This window comes from Lithobates pipiens, unplaced genomic scaffold, assembly GCF_037356315.1.
Source record: "Lithobates pipiens isolate NorthernLeopardFrog02 unplaced genomic scaffold, aLitPip1_a1.2 Scaffold_22, whole genome shotgun sequence".
Lineage (NCBI taxonomy): Eukaryota > Metazoa > Chordata > Amphibia > Anura > Ranidae > Lithobates > Lithobates pipiens.
Window position 1 is genome coordinate 189,625,251 of NW_027507784.1, and position 20,969 is coordinate 189,646,219.

Sequence of the window (20,969 nt, forward strand, 5' to 3'; positions counted from 1 at the left end):
CACAAAGGAAAGCACAGGGAGAGGTTTGTTTACACAGACCTCTCCTCATTCTTAAGCTCTGTGACCTGATCGCGGGACACCAGCGGCGATCGGGTCCGCTGGTCCTGTGGCCATGGTCACAGAGCACAGGACCACGTCAGGAGTGCTCTGGCAGCGGCGTGCTCCCGACCCACAGCTGGGCACTTAAAAAGCAACATACAGGTACGTGCTTGTGCCCAGCCTTGCCATTCTGCCGACGTACATTGGCTTGAGGCGCTCCTTAAGTGGTTAAGCACTTTTGATAGGCTACAGTTTAAAAATAAGAGACACCAGGCAGCTTTTAATCCAAAAATCTTTAAAGTGTATTTTTTGACAGAAAGAAAAGAAAGCAAAATATATGAATGCCATCAAGATAATTTAAGCACTATTGTAGACCACATTTTCAAAAGGAGAAACATCACACAGCACACACTTCACAATCACACATTTATATTGGTCTGCAACTTAAAGGGAGATACCAGTCGGCTTTTAATAAAAAAACAACATTAAAGTGTATTTTTTTTCACAGAAAATAAGCCAGCAAAATATACTAATGCCATAAAGATAATTTAAGCACTATTGTAGGCCACACTTTGAAAAGGGGAAGCATCACAAAGCAGAAATCAAAATTTGAGTGTATTATTTCACAGAAAAAACCCAGCCAATTAAACTACTGACTCTATTCACCATATATAAGCAGTTTTATTAGACGTCACTCTCAAAAGGAGAGACACCAGGCTGCTTTGAAGCACAACATTATACTGACTTTATGCACATTATTTAGGCGATTTTATTGGGCTGCAGCTTAAAAGGGGAGACACCAGGCAGCATTAATCAAAAATCAACATTAGAGTGATGGTATTTCACAGAAAAAGCCAACAAGATATTCAACTGACTCCTTGCACAGTATTTAGGCACTTTTGCTAGGATACCGTTTGAAAAGAAGTGACGCCATGAGCTCCTATGCTCTGTACTATTTCCCCCTTTCCCCTTTTCTACTCCTCTCCTCAAGGTTAGTTTTGTCCTTCCCCTTTTCTGTTGAGTAGAGCCAGTGGGGTATATTTCTGCTTTTAAAGCCCTGGGTTACGTTTATTGTGCTAATCACTATAAATGTACACATCAGGTTTTTCTTGAGCTTGTTTTTACCGGCGTGCCTGAGAAATGACCTGATGGTGCGGCCAACTGGTTACAGAGGCGAACAGAGACCAGATCATCTCTAATCACCTCTATGGCCTTGGAGGACCAGAACGACATCATGATGTTACTTCATCGGAAGTAAACAATGTTTTTTTTAAAGCAAATGATCCCAACGAGTTTTTTTAGATCTTTTAAATTTAACCGCTTCAGCCCCGGAAGATTCTACCCCCTTCCTGAGCATGTTTTGTGATTTGGCACTGCGTTGCTTTAACTGACAATTGCGCTGTCGTGCGACGTTGCACCCAAACAAAATTTACGTCCTTTTTTTCTCACAAATAGAGATTTCCTTTAGTGGTATTTGATCACCTGTGTGGTTTTTATTTTTTAGACACGTCGGACAATTTTGACACATTTTTGGGGTCATTGGCAGTAATACAGCAATCAGTGCGATTAAAAATGAATTGATTACTGTAAAAATGTCACTGGCAGTGAAGGGGTTAACACTAAGGGGCAGTGAAGGGGTTAAGTGTGTCCTAGTTTGTGTTCTAACTGAAGGGGGATGGGGACTGTGCAGGGAAGATAACAGATCGCTGTTCATACTCTGTATGAACAGACGATCTGTGACTTCTCCCCTCAGAGAACCGCAAACTGTGTTTTTACACACACAGTTCTGGGTTCTTCTTGTCTCAGCGGCGATCGTGGGAGCCCGGTGGTGATCGAGACCGCCGGGCACCCACATCTGCTCAGGGGTGGGGGGGGGCATGCCTTAGTGGCCACAGGGTGAAGCAAACTTACATAAAGTCATTTCACCCAGCCGTGCCATTCTGCCACAGTCCAACTGTGGCGGCTGGTCAGCATGTGGTTAAAGGTAAAGGAGAGATCTCTCCATAAAGAAGACCTGTCATGCTTATTTCTATTGCAAGGGATGTTTGCATTCCCTGTAATAGGAATACATATGAATAAAAGTGTTAACAAAAATAATAATAAAAAATAAGACTCAAAGAAGCAAAAATCAAATAAAAAAGATTTTATTTGTTTGTATTAATGCGCCCTCATCCTTCCATGCTCACATAGAGAAGCAACCGCATACTTAAGTCATGCACGCATATGTAAATGGTGTTCGCACCACACATGTGAGGTATCACCATGAACGTTAGAGCGAGAGTAATAATTGTAGTGCCACACCATCTCTGTAACTGAGTTGAGTTATTTTGAGGGGACAGCAAATTCATACTGTTATACAAGCGGTACACTCACTACTTTACATTGTAGCAAAGTGTAATTTCTTCAGTGTTGTCACATGAAAAGACATAATAAAATATTTACAAAAATGTGAGGGGTGTACTCAGTTTTGTGAGATACTGTATATAAAATGTATGAGCAGAGCCCTCCTGTACCTTTTGTATTATTATTACTATTATTATACAGGTTTTATATAGCGCCAACAGTTTGCGCAGCACTTTACAACATGAGGGCAGTCATTACAGTTACATTACAATTTGGTACAAGAGGAATCAGAGGGCCCTGCTCGTTAGAGTTTACAATCTAAAAAGTAAGGGTCAATTGATACAAAAGGTAATAGCTGTGGGGGGATGAGCTATTGAACTGTACTGTAATTGTGTTGTCCCCCCTATACATTGTAAAGTGCTGTGTAAACTGTTGGCGCTATATAAATCATGTATAATAATAAGTGATTTTCCAGCAAAAAATACTGGTTTAAACTTGTAAACAAAAACTTCCTTTACAATGTAGCTCTAGGCACAAATATAAAAATGTTTGTTAAATCCTCCACGGGACCCAGTGCACAAAGCACTTGCCTCAATTTAAATGTGTGCTTTGGTCCTTCTACCCCAGTTCTACGTATAACAAACAACACTGAACGAAGGTGAAACCAGTTTTAAATGACAGCTCAGAGGTGAGGGAGCCTGATGGACAGTGCACACAGAGCCTGCACAGCCCCCCTTTCTCCTCCTCTGCAAGCTGACAACTCTCTTTCTAATTGTGTAGTTTTATCTGTGCTTCCTCTCCTCCCATGCACATTAAAACACTAGCTTGACTGAGCCCAAACTGTTCTGCTATATCCAGAGGAAAGATTATCAAGCTGTTGGCTTCTCTCTTCTTGTGAATTCTGTAACTGCTCTAACAAGAATACAAGCTGACAGCTTGATAATCTATCTCCTCTGAAAGAGCAGAATATTCTGGGCTCAGCCAATTTAGGCAGGCCATAGATGGTGCAAATTTCTTTCCTGCAACTATGGATTCCCCCACAATTCCCCCAGAAACACAGTGCTAAAAGGGGAATCCCTCCTGCCAAGACATTGTATTCACCCAGCAGGGGAGCGGGGGGCAGGGGAGAAGACAGAGGTGATTATTGCTAGTGGATATAGCAGCAGTTAGCAATAATCGCATGTAAATACGGCAGGCTGATTGTACCTAAGTTGATCGATCAATCAACTTGGTACATTCACTCTACCGATGCACGGTTCAAATCTTAGTAGGTTCCTGTTGAACTGACCGAGATTTGAACAGTCTATGGCCGGCCTTAGTGTTTTATATACAAGTAGGGTTGCAGGGTTGGCAGGGACAGGATGGGCTGCAGAATATGGAGGAGGTGGGGCATCCATCATGGCATGGAAACACCCATAACTTTGTCTTCAGCTTGGGGAGGAGATACAGACAGCCTTGACAGTAATAAAAATGTCATTTAATTTTGTAACCACTGCTTTAGAATATAACAATTTAGGAATACCCCCTCCCTTTCTCACCATCAAAAACGCTATCTGTCTTACAAACCTCAGGTTATTCTGAGCTGGGCAAAGTTTTGTTTGAATTTAAAACAAAACACTTGTACTGAACCATCCATAAGTGGTGCATGGCACATAGAAACAAATGAAAGTCAAAAGATTTAGAATTACGATTGGATACCCTAGGTTGTCTGGCATAAGTAACAATTTACTTTGCGGAATTGGCAAGAACTTTGGGGTAACAGTGGGCAGTACCACAAATGAGGCAATTCCCCAGTAGTTTAGCCTCTTATTAAACAGGACATGTCTTTATAATAAAAGATAGCAATAAAAATAGAAATACTTGAAGATAATTTAATTGTTAGCAATGGTGTAATATTTTGATCATCATAACAACAAACTCTCCATTGGCTTCATATTACCACCAATGCATCAATACTAGTTTTGCCATCACTACAATATGACTTTACACAAATGCCATTTTGGATTTGAAAAATGGGTTGGTATGGACTGTTATATCTGACTAAATGATACAGGTTGTTTAAAAATGAGAGGTGTATGGGCAAGATATTTGTATAAGCAAATATAAGGTCATACATAATAACCATTATTTGTCTAGGAAGATATAAAAGTGAAATCTGCATAAACAGGATGCAAAAAAAACAACAAGTCTGTAGTGCTTTAAGCTGTTTAATGTATTTTATTGTAGCATTGACACTTTTTACATAATGGCTTACAGATGTTATTTAACCACTTCAGCCCCGGAAGATTTTACCCCCTTCCTGAACAGTGCACTTTTTGCGATTCGGCACTGCGTGCTTTAACTGACAATTGTGTGGACGTGCGATGTTGTACCAAAACAAAATTGATGTCCTTTTTTTCCCACAAATAGAGATTTCTTTGATCTCCTCTGCGGTTTTTATTTTTTGCGCTATAAACAGAAAAAAGCAACAATTTTAAAAAAAAATGCAATATTTTTTACCTTTTGCTATAATAAATATCCCCCAAAAATATTTTAAAAAAGATTTTTACCTCAGTTTAGGCCGATATATATTCTTCTACATACTTTTGGTAAAAAAAAATCACAATAAGCATATATTGATTGGTTTGCGCAAAAGTTATAGCGTCTACAAAATAGGGGATAGTTTTATGGCATTTTTATTTATTTTTTATTAGTAATGGCTGCGATCAGTGATTTTTATTGGGACTGCGACATTATGTCGGACACATCGGACATTTTTTACACTATTTTGGGACCATTGTCATTTATACAGCGATCAATGCTATAAAAATGCATTGATTACTGTGTAAATGGCCCTGGCAGTGAAGGGTTAACCACTAGGGGGCAGTGAAGGGGTTAAGTGTGTACTAGGGAGTGATTCTAACTGTGAGGGGGCTGGGCTTTAACACACAGGACAGTGATCGCTGCACTCGATGACAGAGAGATGTGATCACTGTCCTGCCACTAGGCAGAATGGGAAAATGCTTTGTTTACAAAAGCATCTCCCCATTCTTCCTCTCCGTGACACGACCGCGGGCACCCGGCGGACATCGAGTTCATGGGACCCGCAGTCACCGGGGCTGCGGTGGGGGCACGCGCAAGCGCCGCCGGTTATGGGCACGCGCCTGCGACACTGCTTCTTAAAGGGGACGTACCTGTATGGCCTTTTGCATACCAGCACCATTCTGCTGACATAAATCGGCATGCACTGGTTGGCAAGCAGTTAAACATACTGTATATCTAAAAAGGTGTACTGTGGGGTCAGTTTAGATGGAAGCAAATTACCAAAAAAACTACAGGCATGGCTTTGCCCTGTAAGGGAAAAAAAAATCTTTCTTTTGTTCTAAATACAACAAAAGGAATAAATAGCAATAAACACTGCTAAATAATATTTGTTAGCATTGTTTAGTTGGTGGAACTCAGGATAGTTTTCTTAAAGTAAACCCATAGATTTAACAGTTTAAAAAAACAGTTAAATTTCCGGCATATCCACATGTGCTCTCAATCAAACTGTCAAACCATCCAATGGCTAAGGTCATAACTGATCACATCATGGCAGTTGAAGATTAAACAGAGGCCAAGATGGTAGCTTCCTTGGCTGAAAACGAATGGAGGGTTTACATCCACTTTAAGATCTGCAGTATGTTCTCTGACTACAATGTGTTCTTGTTGTTATGGGCACCTAGAATAGAATAGAATAGAAAGTTAACTTGGTTTTAGTTGTTGCACATTCAATATCCTAAGTGAGATTTTAACCAATTGCACGGGGGATGGGGGGTGAGAGACCCAATGCGTGTGACCGACAGCCCCCGATGTCTGCCAGCCACCCACGTTCGTGGGAACGAGAGCCAGAATGGGGATGTGTCAATGTAAACAGACAGATCCCCATTCTGTCAAGGGATTTAGAGAGAGGTCTGCTGTTCCTAGTGATTAGGAACAGCGATCTCTCTCCTCCTCCAGTCAGCCCAGCCTCATACAGTTAAAAATACTCCCAGGGAACACACTTAACCCCTTGATCTCCCCCTAGTGTTAACCCCTTCCCTACCAGTGACATTTACACAGTAACCATTGGCTATTTTTAGCTTTGATAACTGTATACATTTCAATGGACCTAAAAAAGTGTCAAAAGTGTCCGATCGATCTGCCGCAATGTCACAGTCCCGCTAAAAATCGCTGATCACCACCATTACTAGTAAAATAAAAAAATAATAAAAATGCCATAAATATATCCCTTATTTTGTAGATGCTATAACTTTTGCGCAAAGCAATCAATATATGCTTATTATGATTTGTTTTACAAAAAATATGTAAAATAATACATATTGGCCTAAACTGATGAAGACTTTTTTTTTTGAGGGGGATATTTATTATAGCAAAAAGTAAAAAATATATATATTTTTTTTTAAATTGTCGCTATTTTCTTTTTTTATAGCACAAAAAATAAAAACCGCAGAGGTGATCAAATACCACAAATATAAAGCTCTATTTGTGGGGGGAAAAAGGACATCAATTTTGTTTGGGTACAGCGTCGCGTAACCACGCGATTGTCAGTTAAATTGACACAGTGCTGTACTGCAAAAAAATGGCCTGGTTATTAAGGGGGGAAATCTTCCAGTCTGTAAGTGGTTAATATGAAAATAATGATAAAATGCCCTACTTACCAAGACATTTTCTTACTCTTCATTAATAATATTTTGGTGTGTTTGCGTGGGTAAATGTTTACCTCATTAGGGGTTAACTAGGCAGTGTGAATTACATTTTATTTCAGTGTATTATCTCAGGTGACAGTTTCAAGATGAGCCTTGTTGCATTGACAAAAGTTTAAAGAGATGATAAACTAACTGACTCGTGAACACTTCACAGTTTTTTGGCTGTTTTAATTTGACAATTGATTGGCTGTTTGGAAAATATAATGAAATCAACTACAAGTGCGCACGGCATCTAATGGCATGAATATTGTTCTAATAAAACAATGTATTTTTCTTTGCAGATGTGATGCTGGATATAGTGGTTCAAAATGTGAAAAAAAGGACTTTAATGTGTTATACGTGGTCCCAGGCCCAGTACGCTTCCAGTATGTCTTAATAGCAGCAGTGATTGGAACCATTCAGATCGCCATTATCTGTGTTGTAATCCTTTGCATTACAAGGTTTGTACTTGTTTTTGTGTAAGAAAAAAAAAAAAAATTGTTTTATTTGCCTGGCAATGAGTCATTTAACCATATAAACTGTGTACTAAACCATGAGGGATTTTTATGACAAAGGAAATTTACAAAAGTAAAAAATCTATAATACAAGTAGAAATCTATGGTTTTTATATATACATAACAGACCAAGAAGACCTGTTATATAAAAATACAGTCAACTAAGTTTGCATTTCCTAGAGGTATGCAAATAAAAAAAATGATAAAAAATTACCAGGCAGAGTGGGCCACTGGGGACAAAATTAAGACTTCTTTGCTAAATGACTTTTTTAGGTTTGTGTATGCAAATGATGAACATACAGTAATGGTTCTGGTGTAAATTATGATGATTGTAATGACAATCCTCAAATGATATGGTCCAATAAGAACCAGAAGAAAAAAAATATTTCTAAGGAACATGGACCAGATGAATTATGCCACGAAATCATCTTTGTATATAATGTTTAGTGTCCTTATAAATACGGTACTTGTGTTCCACCAGTTGACTGGCATAATAATTACTGTACCTGTAATGCCCCGTACACGCAATCGGACTTTCCAGCAGACTTGGTCCGGCGGACCGGAATCCGACGGAAAATTTGATTGTGTGTGGGCTCCAGTGGACTTTTTTTTCCCAGAAGTCCGATGGATCTAGAAAAACATGTTTCAAATCTATCCGACAGACTAAAAATCTGGTAAACCGTTTGTCTGTGTGATAGTCCGACGGACCAAATATGACGCAATGTCCGCTGTTGGCTACTGGCTATTGAACTTCCTTGTTTAGTCCTGTTTACGTTATCATGTTCAAAACTAACGGACTTTCAAACTAACTTAGTCCAGTCGTGTGTGGCCAAGTCCGTTTCATTCAGAAAGTCCACCGGACCTCCGCCGAAAGTCCGTCGGACGTAGTCCGTCGAAAAGTCCAGTCGCATGTACGCGGCATAAGTTTGACTTCTGTTGTTGGAAATTTATCAGATTCACAGCTGTTAAGATAGCACCTACAATAATATTTGATAAGGATAATAACATTGCCAGTATTAAATAGTGATATACCTATAGATATCACAGTTATATACACCTTTACAGCTACACATACAGTATATAACCTGGTAAAAAAGGTACAGACACTTAGGTGAAAGCAGAAACACAACAGAAATACAGTTGTATACAGTACAGTAAAAGAATCTAAGTGTAGCACACAAGCGATCTGATTATATAGGAAATGATAAAACATTGTATAACATTATTAAGTACAAACCAGTGAGATAGACAAGATATATATATATATATATATATATATATATATATATATATATATATATATATATATATATATATATATATATATATATATATCAGGATATATTTAGAACATTTGTGGTGCTCTTTGGGGATCAAAAGACTAATTTTACTTTCAGGAGTCTTAATTAATATAGAGCTAGCTTCCATAGATTAATACTGACTGGTCCTGACTGGTAAGCAGCCATCACTAATCAAATTAGGCTAATCATTTGAGGATTGGATACTTTCAAATAGTCTTTGTTACCACAGACTTGCTCCTTTTCATGCAAAGTGTTATTGAGCTGACCTCCCAGAACATTGGAGGTAAAACTACTAGGTTATTAAAGATGAAAGCTTTTGGTATATCCTAGATACCTTCTATAGTCATTTTACATTTCTGAAAATGGTCCTCAAATCCACATGTACACAGAGCTGCAAGGAGGAGCAGTGAAATAGAGATATTTAACAAAATACAACAGTTTTTTCTTTACACACTTGGGTGGTAAAGGTTGCTGTATAGGGTTATGCTATAGAGATAAAGATATATGTAGTGTTTAAAGTGTATGGTTTATTGATTCAAATATAAAAAGATACAAATTATTAATTTGTAAATTCCTGTAGCCTATGTTGAATTGTAGATGCCCACACCCCGAAATAAAATAAAACAAAAAAACATTTTTATATTACTTTTACTTTTATTGCGGCATTCACAAAGAAACTTAAAATATATGAATGGCACGTCTAAAATGTCATAATTTATTTAGGCCATAAATAATTAGAATTAAGTCCCTTAAGAGGTTTAAAATGTAACCTAGATAGTAGCTAACCAACCCTATCATAGGTCACAGGAATCCACTTGGCATGCAAGGTTACATTGTTGGTATGTATGTTTATGAAATATGTATTGTGTGGTGGTTGGTCAGCTATGATCTAAGATGCATGTTTCAATGTCTTTAAAGACTATATTGATGTGTGCCATCTGTATGCAGTTCCACTGGGGACACGTATATGGTGACATTTGTCTGCTTCAGATAGATCTCCTCTCAATAAAGCTTGTGTCTACAGAATGGGAAATAAAGATATCCCTTTGTAGCCAAAGGGATGCAGATTGCAGAAACATACTGGGGTTTTAACCTTTATCTACTCTATCTAAAATCGAAAAAAAAAAAGTTTTGGCTTCAGATACTGTATACTAACAAACTCTACTGTAGAAATGAGTAGAAATCTGAGATGGGTGGCTATAGACGTATGATTTTGGTTCTGATGTCTGAAATTAACAGAAACCTGTTGATTTGGAAAACATAATATTTGCATGCATAGAAAACGTGCTTAGGGAAAGTGTCTGGAGTTATGATCAATGATTTATACTCAGAATGAGATCAGAATGAGATAAGCTTGTAAGGTTAACTTGTTTAACCACTTGCTTACTGGGCACTTAAACCCCCCTCAGTCCCAGACCAATTTTCAGCTTTCAGCGCTGATGCACTTTGAATGACAATTGCGCGGTCATACAACACTGTACCCAAATGAAATTTTTATCATTTTTTTCCCACAAATAGAGCTTTCTTTTGGTGGTATTTAGTTACAGCTCGGAGTTTTATTTTTTGCTAAACAAACAAAAAAAGATGCAAAAAAAAAAAATCATGTTTTAATAGTTTGTTATAAAATTTTGCAAACGGGTCATTTTTCTCCTTCATTGAAGTGCGCTGATTAGGCGGCACTGATGGGCTGCATTGGTGGGCACTGATGGGCTGCATTGGTGGGCACTGATGGGCTGCATTGGTGGGCACTGATAGGCTGCACTGGTGGGCACTGATAGGCATAGTTAAGGCGGCACTAATAGGCACAGATAAGGCGGCACCGATGGGCACAGATAAGGCGGCACTGATGGGCAAAGATGGGCACAGATAAGATGGCACGGATGGGTGGCACGGATAAGTGGCACGGATGGGTGGCACGGATGGGCACTGATAGGTACCACAGATAGATGGGACTGATGGGCACTGATAGGTGGCACTGATAGGTGGCTCTGATAGGTGGCACTGCTGGGCACTGATGGGCGGCACTGCTGGGCACTGATGGGCGGCACTGCTGGGCACTGATGGGCGGCACTGGGGTGCAGCACCTTTGAGGCAGATTTTGGGTGGCACTGTGGGTGGCACTGCTGGGTGGCACTGTGGGTGGCACTGTGGGCACTGCTGGGTGGCACTGTGGGCACTGCTGGGTGGCACTGTGGGCACTGTGGGCACTGCTGGGTGGCACTGTGGGCACTATGGGCACTGCTGGGTGGCACTGACAGGGGGGCACTTACTTTATTTCAGGATGGCACTGCGGGTGGCAGGTGGGCACTGGCAGGGGGCAGGTGTCCGCTTAAATTGCTGGCCGTGATCGGGACTGATGTCCCGAACACGGCCGCCGGCGATCGGCTTTTTTTTTTCTCCTCGCGCTGTCAGCGCGAGGAGGAATACTAGCCGATTACCGGCTCCGTTTTATCACATGATCAGCTGTCATTGGCTGACAGCTGATCACGTGATAAGGGGTCGGGATCGACCCCTTACACGGATCGGTGATCAGGCGAGTCTCACGGACTCGCCGATCACAGAGCGCGCCGCGCGCGCCCCTCAGGGGGCGCGCAGGCCGCTCGTATCCGGGACGACGTCAATAGACGTAGTCCCGGAAATGTGGGTCCGCGCTGTTGCCGTCATTTTGCAATAGCGCGGTACCCAAGTGGTTAAAAGATTGTTAATCTCAGTATTAAAAAATACCATTTATTTGTTGATGGCACAAAGCTATGTAGTGTAATGCAGTCCATGGGAGATGACTTCAAATTACGAACGGGCGTAGACACAGTGGATAAAAGGTTAAAGTGTTACTAAACCCAGGACCCTGCATAACTATATCTGGTCTCCCACAGTACACAGAACATGGAAATGCAATCATTTTAGTAAATATAAACTGCTAAATACATTTTATCATCAGCAGTATATATCAGTTTTGCAACTCCTATCAGTGTCCAGTCAAGCACTGGTTAAAGCTTATAAAGGGAGTTTTCATTCTCCTCTGACTGCCCATTGAGGTTGCATGACTTCTGACCCCCTGTCTGAACAGTGCTGATTGGCCCTGTGGGGATTACATGCATCCTCCCATAAAAGTAAAACAAATTCTCTAGTAATACACATCAAACTAAGCATGTGCAGAGTGCCCCCAAGGCTATATACTATCAGAAGATGAATTGGGGACTGTGAAAGAAGGAGGATGATCAGAGAAGACAGGATCAAACAGCCTTTTTACACAATTTGCAGGATTAACCCCTTAGGTTCCACAGTGAGTATAACAAGCATGCTTTACTGCATATACAGACTGATTTACTGTTGTGGGTTTAATAACACTTTAAGCAGCTACATGGACAATTATGTTTTTTTTTGTGTTAATTTTAGTCGTGTTACTTCACTCACACTGCTGTTATAAATCCCCTTCTGCTTGGGGTTGCATGCATAGCACCAATTACCTCTGTCTTAGAAAGCACTTCTTTGCACTCTGTTCACTACCAACAGAGCTCTTGCTCAAATCCTGTGTTTCTGATAGCTCATGTTGCATGAGAAACCACAGTTATACTAGTTCATTCAACAAGGGTAAACCAAGCCTCAGGGTCCAGGTATGTGGCATTATAAACCCACTTTCTCCTAAAACGGCACATATTCTTCCTACACAGAACTGGCACACCAATCCCTATAGGCAACTGACTTGTGTTTTTGCTGACAAAACAAGTGCAAGCCTCCTTTGATCAAATTATATTCCACTGATTCTCCTACTGCCTATTTCTACTCAGAATGAATTCCCTTGATGTATGACACTCTCTTGTTACATAAGCAAACAAATAGCACCTGTGAATCATTGCCAGGAGGGAATACATTGGGAAAATTGCTGAAGAATATGCAGATCGTGTTTGTTGTAGAGTTTGTGACTTCAATGCCAGTCTGTAGCTTCTAAAGCCTGCAAAAAATTGTGACATCATTTTAACCCAATGCAAAACATTTGCTCTATCTTGAATAAGTTTTTCAATTTTGAGCACTACATCAAGAAAACAGTGCACTGTTAGTGGGAGGAGTGAAAATGGGTAATTAAATGAGGGTAAAATAGCAGAAGTAGAATTTTTTTTAGGATGTTACTAGTACAAATGTCTGATTATAGAAGCATCACACTGTATAGGAAAAATGAAAATGTATTCACCATTTGTGGTACATTAAGGCTACTGGGTTACACCGCTACCTACAGGATGTTGGACACTGGCCAAGCAAAGGTGTATGGACAACCCAGTGTAATCCCTTCCACTCCCAGCATGCCTCTGTTTTTTGCGAGACTCCCAGCTGTTGCACAGTCACTGCAGCACAGGTGAGAAGCTTTCAGACCAGCGCTTCTCTCTGCTCCTTTGGGGACCATTCCTTGACCCTGCCAGAAGGAAAATGATGGGTAAACCTGTAATGTTGCTGTGGGCACTGGATCCTGTATTAAAGCACTTACCTTGACATGCAGTGCGTCTTGTTAGCCACAGAGTGGCATACAGGTCTAATGTTGTGGTACTTGGTGATCTTGACCCTGAAAACCCACTGGAGGGGTGAAAGCTGTCTGGATCATACTGGAGTCTCGTGGAGCCTACTGTCAAACACCCAAACCACCATCAGGGATTACATTGCGTTTTGTCCCTACGCTACAGGACACCCCCCATGTGTGTTCATGGTTTTCCTTAGTGGGTTAGCTAACATAGCTACAACACTTTACATATGTGTTGCAGACACTGCATTGAGCACTGCAACAATTCATTTTCTATGCTGCCTGTGTCCCATGTGTGTTAAAACACTTATCACTGACACCCTGACACTTATGAAATGTGTTGTGTGTCTCTACATGGCTGCAATGCACAGTGGCAGTATCTCCACCCCCTGCATGGGCTGCATTGTTTTAGTGCATGCCCATTACCCTCTGAATGAGCTAAAACAGACTCCTTTCAAAGTATGGCAGGTACTCCTCATTTGGGCATTGCTTCTCCAGAGTTCAATGGGAGAGTCATGCAGGTAACCTTTTTTTCTGTTTCCCCCACTTGTATACTATTGTAGAGGTTGTATTGTAGCAGGCTATGGGAACTCAAACTGGGATGCTCAAACTGCCATTAATCCCTCCTGCTTTGCAGTGGGCCAGTGAATAAAATTTCTGTTGTTGATGTTTCATATACATACTAATGGTACAAGTGGCCTATATTGACCTAGTCGTGGATGGCCATTAACTTTCCTGCTCTGCAGTGGATCAGTGGATAACCCTTTGCATGTAATGTCTCACTTATATTCTATTGATACCAGTGACCTATGGTGACCTCGTCACCACTGCTCTGCAGTGCATCGGTGAGTAATTATTTGATGGTAATATCTTACTTACATATTATCGATACAAGCTCTAATCACAGATGGCTGTTATCCTTCCTGATCTGTAGTGGGTTAGGTAGTATCCCTTTGTTTATCACATCTTGTTTACAGACTATTTGCACTAATGTTCTTATAGTGATTTTGTCACAAGTGACTGTTAGTCCCTCCTGCTCCACAGTTGGGTTGTGAGCATCCCCTGAGGGTGGGGTTTTACTTGTGTATGCTGTTGGTGTAGGGCTTCATGAGTGTGGCCTTGCAGGCTCCCTGCTCAAGATCCCTTAGCTAAATTTGAATTGTTAGGTGGGTTATAGTTTTCCTGAGGGTCTGGATTTTGTTATCTTGGATCACTGTTCCTACTGCACATGTTTTTTTTGTTTCCCAGGGATTTTCTTGCAGATATGTCAGAGTTCTGTGAATTGTGGCTTAATCAGATTGTGGGAATTGCAGGCAGACATTTCTGCCTTTAATTAGTGTCTGAGCCTTATCCTATTCAAGATGTTTTTGCCCTCTCCTAGAGAAGCTTCAGGCTTTTCATTTTACACATTTGCAGATGGACTAACCCTATATTTTTTGCATAAGGGCATTGGGTCTAATGCTTTCCTCCTTCAAGTCAGTCCATATACTAATTTTACACCCGACTTCTGAGGAATGTGGCAAAAGAGGGTGCAGTCTAGGGACCCTGCTATTCACATATCTAACTGAACCGGACTTGCCCTGGTGTGTTGGGTCATAAGTTTGTCACTGGAATTCCTTAAGCCCCGTACACACGAGAGGACTTATGTCCGACAGACCTCCAAAGGAGTTCCGCCGGAGTTCCGACGGAGTTCTAGCGGAGTTCTGGCGGACTTTTCGACCGAACGGACTTGGACACACACCATCACACCAAACTCCGACGGAGTCGAACGTGATGACGTACGACTGGATTCGAATAAGGAAGTTCATAGCCAGTAGCCAATAGCTGCCCTAGCGTCGGTTTTAGTCCGTCGGAGTAGCATACACACGAGCGGATTTTTCGAAGGGGACCGGGTCCGGCGGAGTTCCGTCGGGAAAATTTGAAGCATGCTTCATTTCTAAAGTCCGTCAGACTTTTGCGAAGCTAAAGTCCGTTGCAGCCCACACACGATCGGATAGTCTGACGGACTCGGTCTGACGGACTTTGGATGTTGAAAAGTCCGCTCGTGTGTACGGGGCTTTACTCCCAGTGCTTTGGTATTAACTCACAATGGACACCAGCCTATCAAGCTTGGGTTGAGTCCTACGTATTCTCTCAGCTTGAGGGACTTTGTTTTTAGAGAAAACTTATTGGGACTACTGTTCTGGAACTCAGGGTGATTTGGTTACGACTCTTGGACCTCTTGTCTGCACGGTTCATGATTCAATTGAACTATGCAAAGGCGTGGCTTCCTTTGGCTATCAGGAAGAAATCAGAGGTCTCTCAATTTTCAGGGAGCTGCATGTGGCCTGAGCAGAAATTCTCATTCCACCCCTGACCACTGTGCATATGCCAGACTTTTAGAGTTGACGTGGTTATTTCTCTGATACTCCTTGCTCTCTCAGTCTGCAGGATTGGACAAAGTCTATTCCAGTGCTTCTCTTTGCAACAAATGGGCCAAGGAGGATGTGGTGCTCAGACCTCATGAGGCTCCTTGGAGATTTTCCATGGGCTCTCCCAGGTTGTCTGGATCCTCTTTAACAATACAACAGGTTATCATCCTGCTTCTTGATCACTTGGGCTAATGATGCCAAGGCCCTGATTCCATTTTTACTCTAAAGGCTGGGTAACAGATTTCTCATAGTGTCTACTGTTGCACTTGGAAAGCACATTTTGCTTGGGTGGAGATGGGATTCTATCCCAGTATGTATTTAGGGTTAACATTTGGCATTGAGAAACACCAAGGGTCAAATTTCAGCCTTAATCGTTTAGTTTCAGAGGCCGTTTGCCTCACTCTTGTCATGGTTATGCAGTGATCTTCCTGTGTTTGCTTACCTCCCCTCATGTGTTCAGACTAAGAGGCCAGCCACTTCCACCTGGTGGTTTTTATAACCTCTCCCCTAAGCATGGCTCCACCCCAGGCCCTATCAGGGAGCCCTATATTAACCTGTGCACTGCAGGCCATCAGTGCTGATCAACCATTGTGTATTCCTGTGTGTGTTAACTTCCTGTTACCACCATCCTAGTATCTTCTGCTCTTCCCGCTGTATATAGCGATCTCTGGGATGCGTCCTGCAATAGTCGGACTGATGCACTCTGTAGGTCATGTGGTACTCCCGATGAGGAGCCCACCTATGAACCTGAGTCGATCATTCACTCCAGTTCGCATAACCATTTACCTTTGTCTGTCCCTTGGACGCACAGCCAGGCTAACTTGTCTGCAAGTTCCACAGTTGCTATGCCCTGTGATGCGATTGAGATGGTCGCTACACCTGACAATGCTATTCAGTCAACCTCTGCACCAGTTATGCCAGTCCAGCCCATGCCCAATGAGCTTCCTGCTTCTTGTTCAGCACCTTCGGTGACCTGGCCTCACCCTACTGCTACTATGTCCGTTCAAACCCATTTAAGAGGCTCAATCCATCCTTTGGATAGAATACCTCATTCGGCCAGGAGGGGTTTTCAATCTTTTTCTCAGGGTTCTCTGCATTCTGTTTGTGTTGCAGCTATCCAGCTTGACTCTTGTGACATGTCACTTTCTAACCAACCTGACCTCAGGGATCCACTGACCTCTGCCCAGTCTGGTGGTCCTGTTATGGATGCCCAGCTCATCTTTAAGGGTGTGGGGGACCGTGCTCAGACTCCTGATCTTCATGCCCTTACCCATTCCTAAAAAGCCTTTAGTCCTCAAGTCCTCTCATCCTCTCCCTACCTCTGTTTCGGTCTCTGAGGATAATCTAAAATACCAGGTTAGTCAAGTTTTGGATTCCCGGCTCCGTAAAGGCATTCTTCAGTACCTCGTACTTTGGAAAGGGTTGGGCCCTGAGGAGAGGTCTTGGATCACTGAATCTGAGGTCTTTGCTCCCTGTCTGTTAAAGAGGTTCCATCTGGAGTTTCCCTTTAAGCCTGGACCCAGGCGGGGGTGGCCTCGTAAGAGGGAGGGTACTGTCATGGTTATGCAGTGATCTTCCTGTGTTTGCTTACCTGCCCTCATGTTTTCAGACTAAGAGGCCAGCCACTTCCACCTGGTAGTTGTAACCTCTCCTCTAAGCTTGGCTCCACCCCAGGCCCTATCAGGGAGCCCTATATTAACCTGTGCACTGCAGGCCATCAGTGCTGATCAACCATTGTGTATTCCTGTGTGTTAGCTTCCTGTTACCTGCCGTGTGCTCTTCTACTGTTTTCCGTTACCAACTTTGGTGTGTCTTCGACTATCCCTGTTTGCCTGTGATCCTGACCTTTTGGCGTGTCCCCGACTATTCTTGTCTGCTTGTGGCCCCGACCTTGGCTTTGTCCCTCACCATCCCTATCCTCCTGTTGCCTACTGTGGGTGTGAGCTGGGGGACACTGGGGGTCGCGACCTGGAGCTAGTTGCAGCCAAGTCCATCCTCACCACTCGAGGCTCTGGTGAATACCTGCTGGCTCTTAGACTCCGCGCCCCAGGGAATCTTACGCTCTAACCCCGGTGGGACCTGTCTCCCGTCCGCAGCAGTCAGCCGTAGGGTCTTCATTTAGGGTGTTATTCACATGGTTATTCCTGAATCTTTCCCAGTGACTCTTTAGGTTTTCAACCTAGTTCTTTAAATTCTGCTAGACTGCCCTTGGAACTATTAAAGAGGTTGTAACCCTAAAAAAAAAAAAAAAAAGAGAGATCCCGTTTCCTTATAGCAGGTTTCATTCTAAGCTGTAGAAAACCTGGTTGATCCTGCCTGTTCCAGTGCCCCCATATGTAAAGTTACCACGGTAATCGTGGCTGCTGATCCATGATACTGTGGTCAGTTTACGTGCCTCCGTCACCCCACTGCTCTGCTCTCTTCTCAAATTAAGAATACTGCCAGCCCCTTAGATTGGTGGGGGAGAACGCCCAGAGGTCATGTGCCTGGACAGAAACAATCTGCAATAAGGTATTTAGAGGCATCAATTTACACAAACATTTACACTATGTAGTATTGCTTGATGAAACAGAGGGGCTGGCAGTGGCAGTAATCTTTCAGTGACTTAACAACCACTTTAAAGATGCCCTTTGTCTGTCCTTATATGCAACATTGTCTTCTCATTGTCTTCACTTTTGAGAGGCAAATTTTGTAGTTGATGGCATTTCCCTCTCATTCATTTTTTCTTGTTCTTCTTATGGACAGGTTTTTGTTTTTAGACGCAGGGTGGCTTTTCTTCCTTTAGTTATTTCATTTTGTATTTTTTCCTACTCCTCATCTAGGGTGTTGTCCTACCCTCTCTCTGTCCTGCTCTAAAACATTACCTTGTATTGCCTGGATGTGATAATATTCTAGTTGTATCACCACTTTGGGTCCCTGTATAGGACAGCCTGTTTCTCGTTTTGCCTTCATAAGGTGGATTTTAGAGTTAATTTTCCTTGCTTATGACCTCTAGAGCAAGACTCTTACTTTTCCTGTCTGGATACAGTCTACCTGAGCAGATAGTGCTTCTTGGACTTTTCAGCATCAGGCATTATGTAGATTACAAGGCTGTCACCTTGTCTTTTATTTGCATTTTGTTACATTTCAAGAATATTCAGTCCTCGGCTGGCTTTGATCATCCAGTTTTGATGAGCCACCTCTGTTATCCTGTGGGGTTGGTTGCTCTATCGCCCACTTATCAATTGGACTGCTTTTAGACTTCCTGGTAGTCTAAGAATATCATCCTGTGTCTTGTATTGTATAATCGAGAAAATGGGATATTTACCTTATATTTATATAATATAATATAAATATATGTTACATTTACCTTTAAAAACTGTAAAATCCTTATGTTGAAGTACATTAAAGGACACAAGTTCCATCTCTCTGTTTTTGTTTCACTCCTACTTTTGCTTTCTGACAAAACTGAAGCATGCTGGAAATGGGAGGGCTTATATTAAGCTGTCCTTACAAGTTTCCTTTGCCAGCATCCAATCTCTTGAAGGTGGCAGTATAACCCAGTAATCTAAGAATACTATCCTGTCATGTACAGTAAATAGATTTTACAGGTAAGGTGAAAATCCTATTTTCTTCTTGTTGGAATATCTCCACCACAGTCATGCCATTGGCAATTACACAGATCATATACCATGTATTATAATAGAGAAACATCTACAATCATTATGCCACTCAATGGTGGGGTATTGGCATGCTCTAAATGCATTTCATGAACAAGATTTACCTCTTAGGAAGAAAGCTGATGTTAGGTGTGTATCTAGAATTCATAAATAAAACAACTATGATGTATAGTAAGAAAGAGTATATAGACAACCTTCCATAATACACTGTAAATATGTATTGTTAATATACAAAAATAAGCAGGCATATTAATAAAAACCATGTACCAGCATTGTTTTTATAGTATGTATGTTACATATTTAATGTGATTGGTAAGTAAACATTCATTTTACTTGTAAACTGTGATGTTTCCATAATCAGATATTTATACTTTTAAAGTCCAAAAAATCTTCTTTCTTTGGTCTTCAATTAACATTTTGGTACAACCCCAGATAGGGGGATAATATTAATGAATATCATGTGCTATTATTAGTTGATTGCATAATTTAATTAGGGCTTTGAAGAAAATTAGTTGCAAGGAAAGGGTAATTTACTGACTGTATTCATTCCCCTTAAGGGGAAATATAATTTCATTTTATAAATGGCCGGTATGAAAATCAGCAGTAAACTGTTTATCGTAAAGTCACCAGAGAAGACACAGTAAACAAACTATAAAAGCTAAAAATGAGGCATAGACTTCAACAGAAAATGGTTCTAGCAAATACAGTGGATTATTAAAAAACAATAAAAGATTATATGCTTATGTTTCTAAAAATATATGACTGTTGGTCCACTGATTTACCAGTTATAATTAAGAGATAGGAAGGCTTTTTCCCCATTAAAGCAGATTGGACCATATTTTCTGAAGGTTTTTTATTTTCCTCTGAATTACCAAGGATTATTATTTTTTTGTTTAAAATTTAATTTGATGGACATGTGTCTTTTTGATCCAATACAACAAATAATACCCAAATATACCCTAATACATCCATAATGTATGCATGCAAGTGTACATACTGTACATCTTGTCCAATATTTTTCCGGCCAATATATTATATTAGATGACACTGCCTTTTGTGTCTCAATTCAACCACCAAATTTTACTACCTCATATGGAAAAGCATTAAATAAACTACCTGAAACAAATTAGAACTTCATTTATCATATTATGGAAAACCCAATACCTTTCTGTCCGAAAATATACTTATTTTATCTTTAATGTACAACCAGATGCAGTGAGTTTTCCCAGTAAATTTGTGAAAAGTTTGTCATGGAGGGGAGAGCACAGTCACATCACATGCCATGCCAAAGTCATATGATCAAGCTTACCTCCTATCACTCAGTGTTTTCTGCAGTGTTTTGAAGAGAAAACTTAGGGCCAGTTAACACCAGATGCAGATCCATGTGCTTTTTTCTGAACTAAAATTGCATGCACAGTGTTTTGTATGTTTTCCAATGGCTCTAGTTCACAATAATGCAGTCAGTTCCAGTCAGTTTCCGGTCAG

At 41.2% G+C, this 20,969-nt stretch overlaps 1 protein-coding gene across 2 annotated transcripts in view; it reads left to right on the forward strand.

Annotated features, from left to right (window-relative positions):
- TMEFF2 (transmembrane protein with EGF like and two follistatin like domains 2) overlaps nucleotides 1-20,969 on the forward strand; it is a 955,470-nt gene that overhangs the window by 857,219 nt on the left and 77,282 nt on the right. For both annotated transcript variants that reach the window (XM_077448742.1, XM_077448743.1), the window contains exon 9: nucleotides 7,391-7,549. In XM_077448742.1, coding sequence (XP_077304868.1) covers nucleotides 7,391-7,549 — 159 coding nt within the window. The remainder of the gene's footprint in view (nucleotides 1-7,390; nucleotides 7,550-20,969) is intronic.